Source organism: Dicentrarchus labrax, unplaced genomic scaffold (genome assembly GCF_905237075.1).
Source record: "Dicentrarchus labrax unplaced genomic scaffold, dlabrax2021, whole genome shotgun sequence".
NCBI classification, from domain to species: domain Eukaryota; kingdom Metazoa; phylum Chordata; class Actinopteri; family Moronidae; genus Dicentrarchus; species Dicentrarchus labrax.
This window is the reverse complement of record NW_026136712.1, coordinates 16,312,286-16,336,404: the sequence shown is the minus strand read 5'-3', so window position 1 is coordinate 16,336,404 and position 24,119 is coordinate 16,312,286. Positions and strand designations below refer to the sequence as shown.

Sequence of the window (24,119 nt, the reverse complement as noted above, 5' to 3'; positions counted from 1 at the left end):
CAAGCTCTGCTGACTAAATCTGGAAAGGGGAGGAAGTGACATCTCTTGGGGAGTCATCATTTGAGTGATTTTTTTTCTTCTCTCCTGGTTGAAATCACAGGTTAAGTTATCAGGTTTCAGTCAGAACCTGGCGTTTCAGTGCTACATGCCATCTTTGGCTGTGGTAAGGCACTGAAGAGTTGCACAATAACAATAGCAGAAACCAGCAGTACAATACAGTCATCTGTGGTAATAGCAGACCTTTTCTTTCCCATGGCAACTGTAAAAATATTCCCTGACTGTCTCACTGAGAAAAACTGTTAAAAGTGAAAAGAAAGCAGCTTATGCTTTTTCTTCTTAAGTAAAAAAAAGAAAAAAGAAAACACATTAGAGGGAATTTAATTCAAACGTTTATATTAATCTGTGCCAGTCAGAGTGGTGCACATTTGGAAATCAAACAAGGAAACACTAACCTGCAGAGTGCATCTTGTGCCTCATCCTAAGTACAGTAGCTTTTACAGCTAACAAATTCACCTAAGCCCTGAGCAAATGGAACAAAGAATCTGCTCAGAGTACAAAGAAGTGTGTGAAGTATGTGGCATAGGTGGGCCAGTAAAGAGAAGGCCATGTGTGTGCTAACCTCTGATTCCCCCAAGACTGCTCGCCTTTCTTCCTTTTCTCCGAGGGCAAGCTGCCCCTCCACAACATGCTACAGCTAGAACCGACTTCGCTCAGCTGGCACACAACACCAGTTCAGCTTCGTGATGCAACCTTTTGTAATAATCTCAAACGGTGCATGTTTTATTTACACACGTTTCAACATGTGGTGGGCTTATTAAAAGGGAAAGAGAAAATACTAATGCAGAAACACATCTATAAGGCACCCTTAGGTTCTCAGCCACGTGTAATACATTTCACTAATATATTAAAAAGCATCCTATGATAGGGGAAGCACACAGTGAGCAGATCAGTGTGAAAATGTATCATAGAGTCAAAAATGATGAGGATGTTTCACTCACTGAATGTTAGTGACTATGCTGTGCTCCGCAAAACCAAAGCTCTGACACAGAAAGAAAAATGAGAGAAGGCTACAGACACCCTGCCAGGATTTCCCCTGATATTGAGCACCTTCATCATCACCACTGGGACCTCTTGGAGGAGAGGGGAGAGGAGAGCAGGAGGCAGAGAGAGAGAAAAGGTGAGGGAAAGAGGAAAGAAAGACAGAGAGGAAAGAGGTTAGGGGCAAGAGACAGGGGAGGGAGAGCAGTCCGAGGGACGAAGTGTTGTGAGACTAAAAAGACAGAAACGGGGAGAAAAAACAGTTAGAGTGAAAGCTGAGGCAAGATTCACGTCTCCCAGGATACCCACATCTTTTTATAGACCTTAGGATGATTGAGTGCGACTGAGTGGCGGCATGGCAACAGAATTCTGCTTGGTGGCTGCACCGAGATAAGCTCATTGTGGAAGACACTTAGGCTCAAGGTTGCTAAAACATACACACACAAAACACACAAACATACACACACACACACACACACACACACACACACACACACACACACACACACACACATATTCAGTAGTTTAATTACATGTACCAGCTTAAAAAAAAGTTTGTATTCCTCTCTGACAGAGACGGCAGATTTATGATTTAGGATATCATTTAGAGGTATTACCTCATGTGAGGCTGATGTTAATATCAGATAATTAGACACTGGAGACCTGGGGCTGCATTTATAAAACACCAGCAGCAATTCCACTCTGAAGGTTGGCTTACAAAGACTAACAATGCATACTGCAAAAAATAGCACAGACTGTATACTGTAGACCAAGGGTACCAATCTCAAACCGGCTTGGGGCCACTGCTGATATTGTCATCTTATAGGAGAGTCACTTCAACATTCAAGTACTACAAGAAAGCGCAGAATTCTGAGAATATTTCTATTTCTAACATCATACTTACCAACTTGCTGTTAACAAACAGCAGTTTTTATACATTTTATATGATCATTTTATATAATTTGTGTTGTTCACAGGCCAAACAAATGAAGGCTCAAAACCTGCTCTCACAAACAAACAACAAAATACTTTTTTTAAAAACAGAATTGTCTTAATTTTGTATGAAGGGGTAGTTTAAATTGGTTTAAATTGATTAAAACTAGAACAAAGAATAATAATAATCTTGCGGGCCAGATTATATAATATTTTTGTCATCAGGACACAAAAGGGCCAGAAAGAAATTTCTGTGTTTCATTCTGAAATGCTAGTGTTAAAAGCTGGACAGATATTTTAAGAAGCCAGATACCAGAACCACTTATTTATCTGCAGGAAGCTAACAAAGGTCAGACAAGCTGGATGTTACCCTCCCAGCACGAAACAGTAATGTGCCAAAATAAATGAGCGGCTGTTAAACTGAGTTGAAAATGCAGCAGCTGAAGAGTTAGATATTTTTCTATGCCATTGATCAAACGGCCAATGACTCAATTAGCTGAATAGCTGCCAATTATGTACAACTAACGTGAGCCACAGATGCTCAATTGTGGCAACAACAGGTTAGTCAAGAACACTTGAGAAAGGGTTTCTGTGAGTTTGTTTCTGAGGTCTTATGCCCCCTAGTGTACGAAAATAATTTACTGCAGCTTTAAATGTGGCGCAAATAACTGGGGTACCAAACCCATACAAGTTAATTGTAAATAGGGAGCAAACTAGATAGCATTTAGAACAAAGCAACAAATAAAAGAATGGGACTGGATGTTCCTCTGCAATATGAAATGAATACTACTTTTTCTTGCAGGTTTGATGTTTCCTTATGTCCACACATATTCTCCCACCACATTTCCATGCAAACAACTTCTGAACTAAACATTCACCTTTCAAGCCGCACTTCGTGGGCATGTGATTACAAATGAAGCCCAAACCCCATTTATAAACAGGCGAATGCCGTTATTATCGGCTGACAAGAAGTATGAAAGAAATGGCATTGCTATTTAATATCAGCAATGTCTCTCAGAGCCCAATGTTCTTAGCTGAACCCTGTCACTCTCTCTCTCTCTAATGCACAGTGAGCTGACTTCTGAGCCACACCCCAGGGTGCTGGGACAGCCACATTGCCTTTGAGATGCCTGGTATTAAGGCTATGATGACATATTAAGACCTTTCATGAAGGTCACAAAGGTCTCTGAGATGTACACAGCCAGTGGTGAGTCAGGCAGACTAATAAGCAGACAGACTGTACTATATATGAGATGAAAGGACCAAAAGAACAAGCACCTTAATCAAAAGACACAGTAAAGAAAGCAAAGTTGTCACTGAAATATTTTGTTTGTATACATGCCAATACTTTGTTGATGCCCTGGTGAAAATGGGCGCCTTAGGTCTGTGAGTCAATATACTAATCACTGAGCTACCCTTAACAACTTTTAATAGAGTGGCTCATGCTGCAGTGAGACGTTTTAGGTGCTAATTTAGGCATCTGTCTAGAGCGTTTGCTAATTATAACCAGAAACATCACTGAAAACACCTACTTTGTATTTGCCAGGGAGCTTTTTACAATACCTAATTTCCTGATTTCCAGTTGCTCATTTCCTCTCTAATTACTGGACGAGGACAATGGGTATTTCAGAATAACAGTGCACACTGGCTCATTTCGAACCATTTAGTTTGCTCACTGGAGCAGGCTTGTCTTCATTTGTCACATTTAGACAGATTCAAGACACGGGCTAAACAAGCATGCTGACTCTGGCAAGGAGACAGCTGATACCATTTCAAATCAACAACTCTGGCTTAGTCATCTCTTTAAAAGTTCCCTGTGTGTATGTTTGACGTGGGCGCGGCATTTGTGCTTTCTCTATGACATGTTGCTGTGATGATCACACCAAACAACTTCAATCGTGTCTTTTTTTGTATGGAAGATACATACCATCATGATTTCAAACACTTAGTTAGCATGATGTGAAGGACATTTTTAACTCGACATAGCTGCCAAGATAGTGCAATTCGTTTGTCTTGTACTGGTATTACAACAGAGCTCCTGCTAATTAGCACTGTGCATTGTGGGTGGAGGATCATTTCAAAATTGCAGTGTGATTTCTAACACTATTTTAGTCCAGCTGAAATCTCAGACTGAAGCTGAAATGGATTTAGCTCTTTCACATCTGAGCATCACACTGGAAGCAGCACAAAGCTTTGAAACAAAAGTAGTTTTACCGACATTATTGTTCAGTGCCTTCGCTTCGAGATGGATATAAAAATAACTGATAGGTGTTAAAGGTAAAAATCTAGTGGCATACTCCAACCTTGTCAGATATGTATTTGTGATATTCACTTCTTTCCAGGAGTAATGAAGTAGCGACACATTTATTTTTAGGTTACCCTCACCTGCTTTGGCAACTTCTACTTCAGTTAGTAATATCCTACATTTCCCCATGTTCACACAATTTGAATGTCTTCAAAAAATGAATGTGGAAAAACTTGAGTAACAACTAATATGGAAAAATAGTAATTATAAAAGACAGTCTTCTTCTAGGGCAAAATAACTATGTAAGCAGCATCACGACATCAAGCTTGACGACCAAATAAGCAGCCAATAAGTCATAGAGGCATATCCCTGTGTGAATCATGCCTTATAAAGACAAAAGCTTTCGCAAACACAAAAGATCCAAACTTTCAGATTCGGAGGAGTTCCACCAGAGATGCTGAGCACAAAGTTGACCTATTTTACAAACACGGAGAGGGGAACAACTACTGCAAATTCAATTAACTTTCCTTTTCCTCACAACTAGCGTTAGGAAACAGACGGAGAAAGTTCTTGTATCTGTGCTCAATTCCTCGGTGAACCATAAAGCAGGAAACTATGACTTCCCGAGTATTAAAGTGACCCGTAGTTCAGAGCTTAGGAGTTAAGAAAGCAAGCAAAACAAACCTGCAGTGCAGCTTTCTAAAAACCCCAAAAGAGTGCAAGTTTTTGTTATTCCTCTAAAAAGCAGATAGCCAGGAATTTATAAATCAAAGATGAGCCACAAATGAGCTAAAGATATGCACGAGTTGTGATGTATTCCAACAATGAGTGTGTGCATTTCTTGTCTGCTGTGTGTGCACTTCCTTCAGGCTCACTGAGGGTGCAGAGCTCGCAAAAACGCCAATGCTGATCTCTTGCTGTCTCTTCACACAGTGGAGCATCTCCCCTAACTTCAGAATGTTTTCTTCAGCACTCTCCATTGCTACCATCTCCACTGAACTCTTTAACACACTTTTCCCCCTGCTCACTTCATTTACTGTCATTGGACACTCTCGGCAATGCACTCACAAGGTCTTCAATATTATATATGATATTATATTTTCAGCCGTAACCTTTCAAAATTACTTGGGCAGCACTTTAGTAAGGAGACAACATTTCGGATATGAATGCCATAATATACAAAATATATCCTTCAGCATTCAAACTCTCCACTGTGTATACGAAGGACCTTCATATGTGAAAACACACTGCATGGTGCCTGATTGACGTCAATCAAAGCTCTAATAACCACAGTAACGCACATATAAGAGCATTTTGTTTTCAGCAGCTGAAAGGATAAGCAAGCAGCCCAAAGTAAATTCCTGCAAATTAAGATACCTCAATTCACATGAAAAGGAATTCACATTTTTATGCCTCTCATGTTCCTCCATACCATCTAATCATGTTTCAGTATTTTCACTGCCTGTAGGCCATGCCTTCATGGAAAAAGAAATACCATGGAATATGATGAAATATGTCATCTTTGAAAGTAAATAAGCATGCAATTTGTGATAAGCAGGTCTTTTCTGTGAACCCTGACATCTCTGGCGGGACAGACTGATCGTTACAAACTACAGTATGATGGTTTACTATGACCATATGCATCTGAACTTCAGTCTCACCTGCCAGGCGATAAGGTCCTTCAGTTTCTCTATCTTCTCAAGGTCCTCTGGGTGTTCCTGCATGTACTTATCATTGAAGAAGGCCTGGAGAAAAGAGAGAAGAGATACTGGGGTAAGTATGTCAGGAGGAAAATGAGGAGTAAGTTCAGAGTAAGACAGAAGGAAGAATCTGAAATATGGAGAAGTTTGTGATATATATATATAAAAAAAAGAGAAGCGGGGAATAAAAAACTGATGAGTGAAGGGGAAAGAATTGGGAGGGGCTGTTAAGATGAGAGAAATGTAGTCAAGACAGTCGTCTCTCCTCCACCACCTGCACTATTTCACTGAGATGAAGGAGTGACCCGAGGGCAAAGAATTCATGTCGCTCCTCCTCTGACTCATACTGCACCGTTTCCCAAGACCAATATGAATCTATTCCAGGTCATGATATATGCTGGAAAACCAACAGGCTATCACATTTTTTTTTTTGTCATCAAACAGGGTAAAAAGAGTTTCCCTTCCACATGAGTTGCTATTGTGTTATGGTGAATAGTGTGTGCAGCTCACAAACCAGTGAGAGCTCTAGAAATGTGATGAGAAACTGGACACAAGGAAGATTAAGTCTTGGGACTTTCAAAAGAAAAAAGGCCTGGGTCACATCAAACAAAAACAGATTTATGAAGACCCACGATGTTGAGAGGGAAACAATATGTGAGTGAGTAGTCACGAGTGTAGCAATAAAAATATTAAGGCTGATGGCATGAGATTTTAGGGGATGTGAAATATGCATGAGATTGTGATGTGATTCCACAGCATGAAATCAAACCAGGGAAATATTACATACCACCAGCATTTCTTTTTCAGGAATATAAAATGATTCTCTGCTGAGAACCTCACTTTGTGAACTAGACAAGGTTATGTTAGGTTTGTGATGAGTTTTAAACGTGCATGTAGGTGGATTTTGTTGCCTCAGGAGGACCAAGCTAGCTGTTTCCCCCCGTTTCCAGTCGTTATACTAAGTTAACTGTCTCCCAGATCTACCTTCATATTTAATGGACAGTCACGAGAGTGGTATTGATCTTCTCATCTAACTGGAACAAAAAATGTATTTCCCAAAATGTCAAACTATTCCTTTAAGTGCCAATACAGCAATGTAGAAATACTTATTTTAGTATTATCAGCTAAAAGTGTTTAAAGTATTAAAGTAAAAGTACTCATTCTGCAAAATTGTACAGCTAGAAAGCTTAGTCCAGTGGTTCCCAACCTAGGGGTCAGGCCCTCCAAAGAGCCACAAGATAAATCTGAGGTGTTGTGAGATGATTAATGGGAGAGAAAAGAATAAAAATCTGTATTGAATTCATTTGACTTTTCTCTAATCTTTGATTGTTTTGTGAATTATTTGATCATTTGACCTCTTTGACCTTTAACAGTTATTTGAAACCATGTAAAAATCTCTCATTGGTGGAACTGATAACAAAGGACCAAACATCACATCATACAAGTATAAAGTAGCATAAAATGGGAATATTCAAGTAAAGTACAAGTACCTCTAAATTGAATACATGTAATTAGTTACTTTTCAGCTCTGCCTTTAAGGTTTTCTGCTAAAGTAAAAACAATTAGTTTGATGTTGACTACCTTCTCATAGTTGGCAAAACCTCCCATGACAGCTGGGTCCACAATCCCATTCAGCAGCAAGGAGAGGGGATTGATGGGAAGGTTTGGATCGTTGAGATGCCTCTGAACCATGCTGCTGATCTTCTCATTGGTCAGCTGCATCGTTTCCATCGCGTTCTCCAGTGGACTGATCTCCTCCTGTGCAGCACAGTAAGTGAAGGTGTCATTAGATGTTTTTGTGACTTATTCACCAGTGTCAGTATATACACACATACATCACTACTGTCTGTAATCCCAATAATCAAGCGGAAACATTTTGTGTTCACTGGCTAGGGATAGGTTATTAGAAGATGGGCTTAGGAACCCTTAACTACACACATAAATCATGTAAGATAGAGAAGCAATGAATCATTTTTCACTGCGCCCATACATGAACCTGCAACTGTCAAATGAAGATGGATAGCGCATTGGTGTAGGGGAATTTCAATTCCCATGTCAACAAAATATGATTGGCAATCCTGAGAAAAGATTCATAAAATACTTAGAAATGCTGTCATTAATTCCACTACTGTGCAAAAGCAAATTATAACTCAGCCGTGTAACTCCGCATGGAGGCAATCTCATTACTTTGGTAGAAAAAATACCACCTCCTCCCAGCTTGCTAGTAAGTATTTAGAAGAAACATGTGTAGGATTGTGTAAATGTCAGATTTAGAAAAAATAAAGATGTTGTGCAGGGAGACAAATCTGTGCCGGTATGTCTCAGGCCAGCTTGGAAAAAAAGCATTGTCAGATGGGCAGCTTTAGTTTGGTGAATCGCAGCCCAGCCATTAAGCTTTAAATAGAGAGTCTGACCTCGGGGACCTGGCCTCTCCCTGGCTCATCTGGAGGGCAAGCTGCTCCTGACAGTATGTTCCAACCCAGCCTGAAGGAAGAGGCCTCTGCTTTGAATTAGTGTGGCAATGGAGAATAGTGCACTTCACTGCATGGACTCAGGAGTTAGTGTGGGATCAAATTTTGGTAGTGGGCTGATTGTGCTAAGGATGTAGCGACCACAAGGGCCATTTCAGTGAGCTAAATGCCCAAAGTGTGTGGATGTCATGTGGTGCTATTTTTACAGCTATGAATGCAAACTGAGCAGAATGTAGCAAACACCCTGGCTGAACCAAACGTCTGAGGAGAGGTGCCCCATTCTAAAGCTTTCACCAGCACAGACATTAAAGTGACTAATCAAAGCTACAAATAAAGAGTAATTGATTGCTCGATACTTAGCCAGGCTAATTACGCTAAGTAGTGCATTTGTTTTGGGATAAACTAATAACACATTAAAAGGATGAGACGGGGGTTTTGGCTATAAGATACTTATAAGGTTCTTGTGTACCAACTTATATTACTGTACTAATTTCTCCATACTCCCTCCTCCAACAGAAAACATCTGAGCCCGAAATGTGGACACCGGACCAGCATTTTAATTACTCAGAACAACAGAGCTAAAATACTGAAATTTGAATGTGGTATCAATAGGATGGAGGGGAAATGTGTCCATACATTAAACACTAAAGTCAGTTTGTTGCAGTCAGACAATCCTCTCTTCAACTGGTTTTCGATACAGCAATCCAGGTAATTTTATTACAGGAAAATCAACAGTGAGTGATTTCTGAACTTTCCTCTAGTTGTATTTGTGCTGTGTAGCTATTTTCAGTGCAAACAGGCTTTAAGGAGTGCTTGGTGAATCGATGTGGGCCCTCTAGCAGAGAGAAAACGTGCCCTGTCGTTAGACTGGGGAGTGGCACGCCTGCGTCCACACGGCTGTCTATACAGCTTAAGTAGACAAATCATATCGATTGCCTCTGAGCAAGGCTGCAGATCCTCATCTGATTAGGAGGCCTTTCATACTCACTGTGGAGACTGACTTGACTTCAAACCAGCGCAGGATGCCAGGAAGTTTGTAGGCTGTTGTGTACGTGGTCCTCTCAATCCACATGTTCTGTTGAGAAAATGACAAAAACAAAATCAGAACTCTGAAAAAGAAATCAACTGACATGACAAGGCACCAAATAAATTTGCTTCTGTTTTTGTGCCAAACCACACTGAAACAAGCTTTAAGATTTCTGTTGCATGAATGAGAGCAGGATGATGTAATACTTGTTCAATCAAAGCCCATTGAAGGTGGGCTGGTGGGAAGGAGATGTCCCGCTTACAGACAGCCTAAATAAGCTGGAATTTCCTCCAAAACACAAACATGTAGCTCAAATAATAACTTTAACTCTTAAGAGTAAAAACAATTTCCCTTGAAAGATAGTTTCAACATTTAAACCTTTTCATTATTAGTAGTAAGAAAAGCAAAAAAAAAACGTTATAATTTGAACAATAATTATAAAGTAAGCTTTAGAGCATAGTTACTACTCACGTTGTGGGGATGGAAAATTAAAGAGATGTGGGAATATTGACATGTTTAAGAGGTTTGACAGGTGTAATATGTCTAGCAATAGGTATCAATCACCTTTTTGTCAAGACAGAGAAATCAGTCTGACAACTTAATAGAGGAACTCTGAGATGAGTTAAATACATCATCCTGCTTTAATAAAGCGATGCCACAGTAAACAGACAGAGGCAAGCGTGAATGGCTTTAATTTGTCGCCCTTGTCATTTGCAACCTGGATATTAAGTGTGCACAAAACATAATTCATTAGATGTACTAAAAATCCAGTCTCAGCAGTGATACTTGCACTACGCAAACAGATTTGGACCACTTTCAACAATTTTATTTAGTCTGGATCTTCTTGCTGGCAACCATTTTTCCTGTGTTTAAAAATAAAAATAAAATCCTCTGTATCACTCTTCCTTGGTGTAAAATCTTCTGCCAATGTAAATGAGAGTTCTGCTACGCTATTGATTTACTTTGCTGGAAAAAAACACCCTAAAGATATGTGTGGAGCATACACCTCGAACAATAATCCAACAGCATCCTATAATAAATAACAAAATAGCAGCAGCGATACCGTGACAAATGAGCAGGAAACTGATTTAAAAAAAAAAAAAATTAGCCCATTGTAATTTACCCTTCTCAGTACATTATCTTGCAAATGTGCAATTGTGTGCCCCATTAGTGGAGTTAAGTCACTTGTTTATATATATATAATTGAATTTTTTCCCCTAGGAACATACAACTCTACGCTGTTTATATAATATAAATTATATGTATAAAAACATACCACTGTTGCTCAAATGCTCTATATTATAGTTCAATATTATAGTACAATAACCAGTACCCTTCATGTTATTTTTTATATATAAAATATAAATATATAATATAAATATTATTACTGTAATATTTTTTTCATTGTTATTTAAACTGGCTTAAACAGTTTTTCATTTATAAAAGCATGACAATTCTGATGATTTTTCTAATGTTATAAATAAAATAAAAGCTAAGTCATAGTCGAGGGAAAAAAGACAGTTACCGCAAACTCGTTGTCGGGATCCTTCTCCCCCTTCCTCACTGGCCTGGAATACTGGAATTTATGGACTTCATTTACTGTGTAGAAGCTGGGGAGGGAGAAAATCAGCACCTGAGTAAATTAAAACTGTTAGGGGCAATCTACAGCTTGATTCAAAGGTTGATTGCTTTGCTTCAGGTCAAACACAGGACAGGCCCCCTCCTGGCTAGCACTGCCAGGAACTGTGGCATTTAGGCATGTTGGTTTTGACAAGCTGCCTAAGGCCCGGCCTCATCTATATGGTAAATAAATTCATTTTTGGATCATACACGTCATTGGCAGCCCCTGAAGTCAGTCCGTCATGTCAGACATGTAGAGAAGCTGCAGCATACGTGACAGAAGCACAGGACTAGCAGGGATGAACTTTGCCAGATCAGGTTAATAGACTTTTCACACTATGAAAATGATGGTGCTACAGAGTGGCTGTGGGAGCAGCTGTCTGGGCACATACATGCTCCCCCACATAAGATGCATGATTTGCTCTTTTTCCATCTTTCTGTCTTGTGTCTCTTGCTGAGAAAAATCCACTGACACTCTCCTGGTGAAATGAATACGGATCTATTATCCTCATACAGCATATTGCATTCCCCATTCCTAAAACAACGCCATATGGTTCGAAGAGCATGCCTTTATTAGCAAACAATTATGAATAAAATATGAAAGCAATCAGGGTGTTCCAAAACCACTGCCCTTTTATGTTTGTGGTAGCAGCAATAAGTGTGTGCAGATGGGAAGTTACAACTTTTCTACTAAGGACTGTTAATGTTTTTCTAATGAACAGACCATACAAAGCTGTGTGACATTAAAACTACAGAAATACTGGACTCAGGTCTTATTGGTACTTGAGTCCTTTATTTTATACTGACAATCAGATGTTCCCTTTTGTACATGGTCACAAAGGGCAACACACTATTTAGTGAACACGATCAGACCCATTCCCAAAATTAGCTGAAAAAGTGTGGCATTAGCCTAAAAAAAAAAAATGGAGCCACTGAGCTTCTGATCTAGTAAACAGATTAATAAAGCAGCTTCAAATCAGCTGTGCTACCCCAATTAAGCCTTTTACATGTCATTAGCTGGCGGACTAGAGATGATGCAGTAGCATGGTATGGACAAAGCAAGGTCAGAGGAGGGTGTGTGTGCTCTGCCTGCTGCTTGTGACCCCTTTGGCTCAAACAGCTCAGTCTCATTGCTATGCACTGTTGATCTTTTGCACTGAATGAGAGAATAAATGAGAGAAAACAGAGAGATGGGGAAGAGAGAGCAAGAGAGAGAGAGAGAGAGAGAGAGAGACAGAGAGAGGCAGAGAGAGAGACAACCTCAAAAAAGCACGGTGAGAGCTGAAAAAAGAAACAGAGGACAGAGTTGGCAGAGAAAGAGAGACAGACAGACAGTTGGTGTGGAACAGTCCTCTATCCCTCTCTAAACACGGCTGTCTAATCTAGGCTATTAACAGAGTTACATATTCCAATCAGACACAGTTTGCAAACAAGCAAACAGGCTGCTGCAGGGGGATGTGACCAATGCTGCAGGCTTGCGATAAGATCAGTGCGCAGGTATATTTGCCAAAAGGTTTTCAAAGTAAATGTCTTCTTTTAATTATGTCCATTGATGCAGTGGGTGGCATATCAAAGTGAATTTGCACAGATGAGTGATGCAGTAGGTGATGGCTGGCGTACAGATTGGGCAAACAAGTCTCGGAGTGTAGGGCCTCCTATGTTTGTTGTGGCCCCGGCGCGCGACACAAAAGGTATTAATGATGTCAGAGAAACAATGTTGTACTTGGCACAGTCACTAATAGCAGATGGCTGGTGCGAGTTAATATCCACGAGAACGACAAGAAGGTCAACCGCTGTTTGTTCTGCACAGACACACATTTACATCAAGATTTAATCACTTTCACCACAGCGGCCCTCAACACGCCACACTCTTAAAAAATGCTAATGAACTTTTTTTGCATGTCATCACAAGCTCTCTAAATTGTTTTTGAGTGACTGGGGGAAAGTAAATTGGGCTTGCTGGATTGAAATTCATGCTGTGTGACTTTGAGTAACACACTCTGTAATTGTAAAGAAATGAGTGTGTGTGGAGTGGGGATATCCTGCTTACCTCACTATTTGTTCAGAGACCGGCTTGTTTTGGAACTTGGCAGGCAGATCTAGGATGGGTTTCACCGTGAAACACTGAATGTCTTCAGCAGAAACATCAAGGAAAAATATGAAACTGTTGAACTCAAATAAATGAAATACAATTCACTGGGACCTAGTTATAATTCTGTATTATTGTTAATCAACTTCAATGAAATCAAATTGTAAAATACAATCTTATCGTTTAACAGAATTCTATTACCCAAACCAATGATTTTGAGCAAATTGTAATTAAAGGTTATTGGAGGTTTTGTTTTATACATGTGAAGCATTGTTTTATAACAGTGAAAGGCAGTTAATTGCATTTGACATGAATTTAATTACTTCATATGTGATTTTACGACCACATTCTAATACACATTGTTACTAAATATATGTATAATTCATATTAACATAAGTACAGATCATTTTTTTTATTGTCTCCCACCCCTCCAATTACTTCATAAGGTGCATAACCACATTGTAAAGCATAATAAACATTATTTCCTTTCATTTAACATACCAGCTGCACTAAAATACATTTTGAAAAACAACCTGATGATAACTTATTTTTTCTAACAAAAACTCATTTGTGCTGAGGATACATTGTCCAGAGGAACACTTTATGTCCTCGCTGGGTGGCGTGGTCGTCTTCATCTTCTCTGCGTTAGGAAACTGCGTGAGAAGACGTGCTTCGAAATCCTCCCTCCGCTCATACTCCTTCCCACGATACATGAACATTTTGTTCTGAAGGACAAAAAAGAAAACAGTGAGACCTCGGACACGTACATGTGGGGACCAACAACAAACAGCAGCCAGGTGCTAATTGGCACACATTTTGTGGACATATGGTACACTGTCCTTATTTTATGAATATGGCAGTATTGACAGCATCATTTCATAGACCATTTCACAAGAAGATTAGATCTAGTAGCTAAAATGCATTCAATGATGGCTATTGGACAGACATGGGACAAAAACAAAATTGTAACATTAAGAGAAAGGATGAGAGCGGCTTTGATCTGTAAATGTACTTGGCCCGGTACTGTGACTGGGTTAAAATACATTATCATAATCACCATATTAAATACTTGGAAATGAGGGTGACAGAAAGTTCTTGGCACAGATTCAGTGATTAGTCAATCCCAGCTGAGTTTAGCGTGGGCTTGCTTGGGGAGGACTTTTGTTTTAGCGAACTGACAGACTGCAAATGGCTACTACCACTTTGCTGGGGGGCTCTTTCACAAACGGCTGCTGCAGACTACAGCTACTGATGAAGCTGCCTTTAAACAGCTGTAATGGTTCAGACGTCTTGCTAATTTCAAATTAATGTGGTAAGGTCTTGTCACCTGAGGATATGCCCTCTTCACGCCCTCTTCACATCTTAGCGGCTTGATCTCTTCTGAAAACCATCAGGTTTCCCTCAATGTGGGCTGACTATGAATTATCAGCTTCATTCATTAGCTTAACATGGACATTAGACTATAGACACAGCTTGAAAGTCAGGATCTTGCCAAAGGGAGAAAAGCCAAGCCACTTTTACATTTCCTTCTTTCTTTCATACACCATCACTACATAACAGCTCACACACAGCAAGCCCTAAGCTCATGCACAGCACACATCTCAATTCCCCAATTAATTAAAGGAATCGCAGCCACAAAATATGCCTGGGGCCATTTTCAAATTTGCTTTGACAGATAAGTTGACAAAAGCACATTGATTTCCAGAGTCATCCCTTCCAACCGCAGGAGAATCTGCTAAATCTGCCTGACAATAAACTGCCGCAATTTTCCGATGGTGAACAACTGCTTTCTGTATTTTCTCTGAATCATTCAAATCTGACCGAGGACATCTAATCTTTTTTCTATCACTGCGTATTGTATGCCTTGTCATAAGAAAGACAGTGTATTCCTATTACTGTATGTTTTTAAGCATTCTGGTCGTGTATACAGTAATCTCAATGTCACAATTCTCATTTTCATTACCCTCAAACCTACATCGGCTAGATTTGACAAGGAAAATCAGTAGCATTGAGATAATAATTCATTTTAAAATGGTCTTTTCTTTCTTGGCTGGAGGGTAAAAAGGCCATTCAATACAGTCAAGAGACAAAGCAGGAACAGTTCATATAGCTGCAAGGTTATCGGGTTCAAATAAAACACATACGGTCAGTATTTAGGCTCCTTGGACATGCTTGTAGCCAAACTGGAGGATTTTGTAACATATGGGGAAAAGGCCAGCACGAAAACCACTGAGATATCAATGTCTCACCTTCTCAGCAGTGATAGTTTCTCAGAAAGACTGTAAAATGTATGGATACTTCCTTTCCATCGACTGCAGAATCAGATAAGGTTTAACAGAGACAGAGACAGATAAAAAGGTCATCTTGTTTTATTCCAAAACAAATACAAGCTATATGAGAAGAGTGCACAGAGTGCTCCTAAAAATGTATGAGCCAGGAACGTTCCTTATCTCCCTGAGTGTGCTCAGGGGTCTGTCTGAGGAACATTTTGAATGATAGAACATGACAGATCATATCCGGGAGTCTCAGAATGTGGTGTGTTAGGATACATATTTTAAACCAACTTTCACACACCCTCAACTGCTCTTTAAGCTGAGCGCTCACAGGAAACTCAATACAGGGATTAAGTAAAGTTTAGGATTGATAGGAAGAGAAGGGAGAGGAGGAGAAATGCGTCGACTGGATGTAAAGTGAGAGAAACAATTGTGGAGGAAATCTGTCATAGAAATTCTGAGAATACCTTCAACATGTCTAAAAAGCTGAAAGAAACTGGGGATTCTTCACAGAGCAAATAAATACAATTGCTTGAAGTTGTGCTTCAAAGCTACCTGACAAGATATTGTGACTTACAAGGTTGAAAATAATGACAAAAGATAAATATTCTGTGCCTGTATTTGCAGCAAAAAAACATAAAACTACATGAAAAAGAGGGTAAGTGGGATGAATGCACATTTCTAAACAAATGGCATGATGTAGAGCAGTTTACAATTAGCTATAGTGTCTAACCACATTAACAACTAATAAATCATAAGCAACTAAATTAAGCACTCTTGCATAAAATCAATTCTAAAGGGGGGTGGGTACAAAATGCCTTTATCAGAGTATTGATTTTCTCACATAATTGACTTTTCCCTGAGGACACTGCAATGCTACAACATAAAAAACAGCAACATGGAGTGTGAAACGAAAGCCCTCCGAACTATATTTATCTTCATAAGTAACCCATACTTGAATGCTTCCCTATGTACTCACACAGAAATCTTTCAGCATAACTGTGAAATATATCAAAAGGCGTGTACAAAACCAGACACTGTATAGCAGGACAATCTGAGAGAGAACTGATTTGTTTTCTGGATGAAATGCTTTACATCTGTGTGGCTGCATTTATTCAACAACACAATGAGCTTATAAATGCTGCTTAAATAATTAGGTAAAACGCTGCGATTCCAAAAGAAAAACAGTAAACCGGTCAATTAAGTGCAGATTCCTATTGGCAGAGGCAGCCTGGCATTCTCTTGCCCCGGTTATTTCAGGTAAGGTCAAACTGCCTCCAAAAGAATAAAAAGGAGAGGAAAAAAAGAGAACTCAAAGGCTGTTTAAATAGCCAGTTAGATTAGGCCAGTGCAGGTTGCCCTGTCTGTAATAGAGTTTCTGCCCTGCCAGATGAAAGGGGTTAGGAGGGGCACATGGAGATCGGAGAGTGGCAAAAGACCCTTGTGAAATGGCTGTTCTTCATAATAGAATGAAAAGGGTATGATCAGGGGATCACTGTTCTTGAAACTGGACGTTCACATTATCTTATTCCATGAGGACTTTTGGGGCCATTTTGTGTGTTGCTTGTGTGATAATAAAAAATGGCTTTAATTCCTCCAAGACAGTAAAAACGACACCTTCAGTAGCATGCCAGACGACAGCCTAAAAACAGCTGTAACAGGGAATATATTAAAAGCAGACAAATAGTCTTTCATCAGCACTGTCGAATTTCTTCACACGGAGAAATTCCGACATCAATTAAATTTTCTGTTTAAATAAAAACTGATATGTGAACAGAACAGGACACACTTCACAGGCAGAGAGCAAAGGAGGTCTGATATGCACACAGTTGCACCTCAGACACTAAATAAGGAGATATCAGACGTCTGTTAAACACATGAATGAGTTTGTGATAAGCTATGATCAGATTGGCGCAAGGCCAGCCAGGACATTTAGAGGGGAAATACGGATCAGTTCAGGTTTAGTGGCCAAGTGTACTTTGTATTTTTTCAGTTCATATCCATAATTATCGATGGCCAAGTAATGGTGGTCATTTTAGCAATCAGGATAGCTTCAACTGTGCAGGGCCACCACTTCCAAGAACATTCAGAGTAAAGCTCCAACTATCTAGTGCAGACCTAAATGTTTTGGGATTATAACTCATGACTCAGCAGCCACTAAAAGCAATTTACAATGTGACCATATCGCTTCCTTTCATTTTGTACTGGGTGCACGGTTTTGTTGTGCAGGCGGTGATGGGGCACCTTGGGATGTAGACCACGCTCACAGCATGGAGAAAAGGGTGTTCAGCTGTAGTTCAGGTGATGGAATTAAAGGCAGTGTTTGCAGTTCGATCAGCCTTTTGATTGGACAAACAAGATGAAGTTGTCTCTTGTGGCCATTCGTCTGGGCTCATCAGTTTGTATTGGTGGATGTAGATGGATTTTCGGGGGAATTTTTAGAGATTAACCGACTGACCATCACACAGAATGACTAATATAGTGCAAGCTAAAAAAACAGGTAGATATAAGATATATAGAAATGAGGATGAAAGGAGCTGGAAGACCTTGAGGGAGAGAGGAGGAGGCTAGAAGGAGAGATTGTTTTTAATTCACAGATCTCTACCTTTTTCCAAGAGACCCACTTTCCCACACTGAAGGGCATCTTTCTAGCCCACACATGGAACAGCTGCTATGATTCACAGTTTGCTTTCTGCCAGTGAGTAAGTAAGTAAGTAAGTGAAAGCCAGACCAGGTGGGATGTTGAACAAGTCAGTCCCGCCAAAACAACCAAAACCCGTGGGAGCGAGGCGTGTGAAACACATATGTATTGACGGCTGAGGCCCAGAACTAAGCGAGCGCTGGTTAACCCTATTGATCATCTGTTTTGACAAGTGTCTCACCCACGCTGTGTTATGGGGGATGTATGTTGATGCAAGTACTCACGCGTAGGAAGGAGGGGAACCCCATGCCGTAATAGCCTACGGCAAAGTAGTCTGGTTTTGGCCGGATGACCTTCACTATGTTCTCATAGAACTGGGCCTGCTTCCGCTGTTGGGAGATATGAACATTTACACTTTTTCTGATCCTTATGATCTATCTGATCTATGTTATGTTGTTGCTACCTATCTTGGCCAGAATACACAGAAAAAGTGATCTAATCTGAATCTAAATCTAAATGAAGCTTTTACCGGTTACATAAATAAAAAAAACACATGTCTTCTTTCTCTCTCTTAAAAAGTAATTTGTTTTAAATGCATCATTTAAGAGTAGTAATAGTCCATATACTGAAATCACACCATTTATGACATTAAAATAAACACAAACATAATATTACTTACCAAGGATGCGCTAAGCTGCTCAAAGTCAAACATTTCATTCTCATACTGTTCAGCCAGTTCCTTTCCCAAAATGATTGCTTCCTCCCACATCTATTGGTCAAATAAACAGAGACAGTTAGTAAATTAATGAATTATCAAGATTCATGCTGAGATAAAGCATTCCTTTTTCAGCCAGCTGAATAACCTAAATCATCTGTCCCAGGCAATGATATTGAATATAAGTGTTGAAAAAAAATGTGATTGTCAATATTATTTTATCTTTTTCTTTGATTGAAAACACTAAAACTCTGTTGTGCTGTCCTCTTGGGAGAAGCACATTTATCATAGTGTTGCATTTCCCCCTCCAGACTCATCCAATGCAGTGGAGTGGTGTCACAGATAGATGGGAGCCACTCAAACATGTTGAAAGGCTTCTAAGTGGCTTCCTGACAGACTAGATTGGGCTGAACTGATCTGGGCCAGCCTGAAAGTGGACCGAGTCCAGACTGCTACTCAGATCAGCCTGCCATCAGTGAGAGCGGTGGTGGCAACACCATCTGGGACTGCTTTCTGGATGACTCCGATGACACTCTTAGAAACTGCCCTCAGTTGATACACTCCTCTCCAGAGTGTTGATATATTCTTACAGCCACTGTAACACTTTCCTGATCACTCTGGTGTGTTTGTGTGCGCATGTTTAGCCAAGGCTCTTTCAATTTGTTATCTCCCTGGCCATATCCTGCTGAGTGACAGTTGGCTAGAGAACCAAGAGTGGCTGCTGTACCCCAACACTGATGACACATGCAAAGCCTTGGGACATCATCTCTGAGAAGCTCTGGCTGCATTCCTGCAGACCTATTCCAGGCTTAGCTTACAGGCTGAAAAACATTTTTCTCCTGGAATAAAATAGGAAGAGTGTAAAAGAATAGCACAGTTACCAGGTCCTACACAACTAGAACATTGTCTCAACCTGAGGCACATATGAGCCTGCTCTTCACATCACAATAGGTTGGCATCATACCGAGATGGCATTCAAGTATGTCGCTGAAGTGGTATGAAGGAAAAAGAAAAAGGAGGATAGTGGTAGAGCTGAAAGAGCAGAAAAAAAGGTTTTATGGAAGGTATGGGGACAACACAAAGGAGCCACATTAATGCTTGTGTGGTCTGATATGCGCCTTCGTCCATAAGAGCATCAGCTAAAAGAAGAGGATTATTTACAATCCCCATTCTGGAGAAAAGGAATATAACTTCCATTCAGCATCTCTTCTTCAAAACCTGCCAGAAGAGGTATTTAACAGAGATGACAGCGTCTAAAAATAGCCTCCTCAGCGACCAGGATTTATCATGATTACGACCACACTGCGTGTGCCAGAATGTGTGTGTGTCTCTTACCTTGCCCTTGTCGAAGTAATTGATAATCTCCTGGTAGAGCTGGTCTTTAAGCTGTCCTTGAGTGCTGGCCTGGTAGCCGTCTCTCTGGGTAAGGTGGGCTGCACACGGCTCGTCTGACCACTACAGAGGACAAGCATTGGGGTCAACATTGTGCAATACAATACAGAGCAAGAGGGAAGGAGGTGACAAGAAATCAATCACTGAGTTATAGCCAATGCAAATGGGGTGAGATTGATGTATAATTCTTTTTAAAGCTGGCCCACACTCTGGCAGGGCAAGATGGAAACTTGAGACATGGGCAATGAAACAGGAGTCGATACATATTGAATGGGCTCAGAGAAAGAATCAGTGCAACACATAGCTTTCTGTGGCTAATGCTTGCTGTAATACTATTGATCACAAGCACCCAAAATAGTGCTAGGAGGCTAGCCCACTGGAAGCCAGTCCAGGAAGTGGAGCTAGAGGAACAGAGAGAAGCATAACTTGTGCTCGTGTTAACAATAAACATCAGATACAATGGAGTTGTGCAGCAGCATAATCTTATTCATTACAAATTCTGCTTGATTTCTGTAAACAATGGCGGACAAGGAAGAGTGATGCAAAAAAAAGAAACTACAAGACTGCAGCGGTATCCTTTTGTGCTGACTGTGTACTTCATCATGCCTTTTCTTCACCCAGCACAGAGAATAATGAGGTTTCTGACAGTCTAGAACAGCTCGGCCAACGGAGGATGGACAATCAGATTGGCCTCTGTGTCGCCGAAGCATAATCCTATGCATCCTGCAAGGACCGATTCATTACCGGCCAGTTTTAATTGGGGTCCTGTAGTATCTCTGTGAATATCTGACCAAGGTTTGCGTGAGGGCCAGATTTGAAGAGCAAAGTCAAGGAATTTGCATACCCTGCGCTGGCGATGGGTGAAAAAGTAATTGCTCTGCACATTGTTGTGGCATGAGGAGGGGTGCTGCGAGGCTTTGGATCAGGTTATTGATTTGTTTACAGCTGGACTGCAGCATTTACATGGTAAAATGCATCTCTGTTTATTCTTGGATGGTTGGTGACCCTGCATCGACAGATCTAAAGTGCTGATACATCTCTGACGATACACAAAGTGCTGTATATTCATCAACCATTATTATACTGCTGCAGGTACTATACTAGAAGACTAATTATTACTACGGGAGCCAGTTTTACTCCATAACTGCTGGAGGATGCAGAATTATTTATCCATCATTCATCCTCATTCATCCTTGTTTACACATACCTGTGTGTGAACACAAAAGGAGGACAGTGACTTCAAAGATTACATTTGAGAGCTTATTGGAGAAGAAAGGATTTATCCAGACTCTGGTGGAACAAAATTAACCAATTTCCACAATATAATAGTGAATCCCTCTCTGAAGGCATGCCTGGGAATGCCACAGCTGCTGGGAGATGAGCGGAATTAAAATAATAACAACACAAACAACTCCTGCAAATGCTACTGTGACTGCTCAGCGAGGAAAATGTGATTCAGTCACAGCCTGCTCTCCCCTTTCGGGACCTGTACAAAGGCTGAAGCAGCCAGCTATTTATGCAAATACAGATGAAATGTTGGGTGCAACCATTTTTGATAAAAGACAGAGAGGAACAACTCCCAAACTCAGGGTATACCAAACCCCAGACTGGGAATAGACACTGCAGCTCTTTGTGTGAGGTGCGCATGTGGTATATTTTTGGCAAAGATATATACGTTCGACTGACAAAAAGCTGTGCTCTCGAAAGAAATGTTTCGTGATAGCTTATAAATATTTATGTATATAATTTAAGATATAGTTGCACTAAAGGTGTGACAGAAACCTGCCCCTTTTCCACCTTAAACCACAGATGCCTTGTGCTGAAACATGTGATTTTCAGTAGAGGATTATTAGTTTCCAGCTCCCAAAGAGGACACTAAAAGTACACCTTTATCTTGAAGCACCTCAGGTGGCAGTTGCTGCTTTTTTCCTCTGCTTTAAACCATGTCTTAGCATTTTTTTTTTTTTTTTCAGAAGAGATCAGATACTAGCCGTGATTTGCATCGACTACGCAAGGTAAAAAAGATGCTGCTCAGCAATTCTGCCCTCTTAGCAGCCATCTCATACCGTGGTGGGATTAAAAGGATGCTGCCCTATCTCTTTAAGCCCTGTACACGTTTAAATTCGCAGATACACACTTGTTTAATGCCTGAGGTCAAATGTCACCTGCCTGACAATAGCTTAACCGTGTATTTGGGTTCTATAATACCTCTGTTTGAGGTATTTTAGAGAGTGTACTTGCACATTTGTTTGTTGTTGGTATTGTGTCTGTTTACCTTAAGCAGTTTGGCGTGTAGCAGCAGAGTGTAGGCAGCCTCAGTGTAGTTGTCACACTCTTTGTGGAGGTCACACAGCTTGTACAGATACCTGGCAGGAAATAGCAATGATTTATGGGTATGGGCTTCTCACACTTTAACAGACAGAAAGTTAACTCCGCTAGACTGACATGTCTTGACAGCCACTTTCACCTCAAATAACACTTGACAGATAGATGGAAAACTCTGATTGCTGAGATTGTGACAATGGAATCACATTATTATATTTAACACAATATAATATTTTATTCTGGATCTCTGGGGACAACCAGCTGGGAGGAAAAGAGCCTAAATGTACAGAATCTAGTCTTTGGCAGGTAAAAATTGAGCTCAACTGAACGTCACAGCACAGAGTGTCCTAAAGTGACGTATGTCATGTACCTTAATGGTGTAAAATGCTTCAAAAGGATAAAATGTCCAGAAATGCAAACTTCCGCAAGGCTTGATATGACTTTGTCTTACCTGATGTACATCTCCTCTCTGTCTATCTCCTTGTAAAAGTTCTACAGGAAGGAAAGAGACAGATCATAGGTTCATCGATTTCCAGGGACAACAAGGCCATTATGCTCTTTACAAAGATTCAAAGAATCATGCTTACATTGCACAACTCTCTAGACTGTAGATTATTTTTTAATATTTCGAATATAACTATTTTGGCAGTGTTACAAATTAATTTTCTAAAATATGGAAAATAGCAAGGTCCTGGCTTGCATCAGGCAAGATGTAAAGTATCTGCTAAAGAAAAGTAAGTTGGCTGACATCAGAATCACAGCGGTAGGGCAGTCACGCTGCTCTCCTGGCTAAAACCGAAAACGTACATTTTACACAACCTGGCAGAGCACTGACAGAACATGACTCAGATAAATGCCGTATATAGGCCAGAGGCCTTTAGTTCGATGCCAGTCGTCACGTGAGACAAAACTGACATTTTGGGGCTCCCAGATGAAATGTCACATCACAGGGGAGAGGTGTTTCAGGAGAGCTTCTTCTGTAATAACATCTTAATGGACCGTGACATGTGTAGGTGGTTGTTATTGTTTTCTTGTCTGTGGGTAGTCGCATGCCATTATGGTCACTTTATAGACAACACTAACTTATAAACAATGCCTAGTTAAGAGTGATGTACAGAATACCATATGTGTCTTTCAAGCAGGGAATTTCAATGTGTCATTATTATTGGGCTTCAGCAACTGAGGAAAAGAAAGCGTCTTACGAGCACGTTGACAGTGCAGCTCATGCGGTTTTCCTTGTTCTCGTCGTGCATGATGGTCCTGTAGTCCAGCAGCCTCTCCAGCAGACGAACCACCAGAGTGACGAAGTTCTCGCCCGTTTTGGCCAAGTACTTGTGCTTCCTGCAGTGCTCCAGCAAACTGGTGTGTGTTTGTGTGTGTGTTTGGCGTGCAGTGGTGTGTACATGTGGTTGTGGAAGTGGAGAGAAGAGAGGCCAGGGGCAGAGAGGAAAACAATAAGAAACATGTGTAAGAGGTTCTTTTACAGTTTAAAATGTCAAACTTTTTCCACAAAATATTTGGGGAAACATTCTTTTTTTTTTTGCCCATTAAAGCAGAGTTAGCGTCCAACTGTGCTGAAAGCAAATATCACAGAAGCAAGCTGTGATGAGAAGTCGTGTGATCATCAGCACACTGTGATTATTTTGAGGA

At 40.4% G+C, this 24,119-nt stretch overlaps 1 protein-coding gene across 4 annotated transcripts in view; it reads right to left on the bottom strand.

The window, feature by feature from the left end:
* The window catches only part of dock1 (dedicator of cytokinesis 1), a 176,579-nt gene that overhangs the window by 8,555 nt on the left and 143,905 nt on the right, over nucleotides 1–24,119 (bottom strand). For all 4 annotated transcript variants that reach the window (XM_051417283.1, XM_051417285.1, XM_051417282.1 and 1 more), the window contains exons 35-46: nucleotides 23,672–23,828; nucleotides 22,921–22,961; nucleotides 22,420–22,510; nucleotides 20,088–20,207; nucleotides 18,717–18,806; nucleotides 18,322–18,426; nucleotides 13,707–13,848; nucleotides 13,085–13,166; nucleotides 10,940–11,024; nucleotides 9,376–9,462; nucleotides 7,498–7,674; nucleotides 5,878–5,961 (exon numbers count right to left, since the gene is read on the bottom strand). In XM_051417283.1, coding sequence (XP_051273243.1) covers nucleotides 5,878–5,961; nucleotides 7,498–7,674; nucleotides 9,376–9,462; nucleotides 10,940–11,024; nucleotides 13,085–13,166; nucleotides 13,707–13,848; nucleotides 18,322–18,426; nucleotides 18,717–18,806; nucleotides 20,088–20,207; nucleotides 22,420–22,510; nucleotides 22,921–22,961; nucleotides 23,672–23,828 — 1,261 coding nt within the window. The remainder of the gene's footprint in view (nucleotides 1–5,877; nucleotides 5,962–7,497; nucleotides 7,675–9,375; nucleotides 9,463–10,939; nucleotides 11,025–13,084; nucleotides 13,167–13,706; nucleotides 13,849–18,321; nucleotides 18,427–18,716; nucleotides 18,807–20,087; nucleotides 20,208–22,419; nucleotides 22,511–22,920; nucleotides 22,962–23,671; nucleotides 23,829–24,119) is intronic.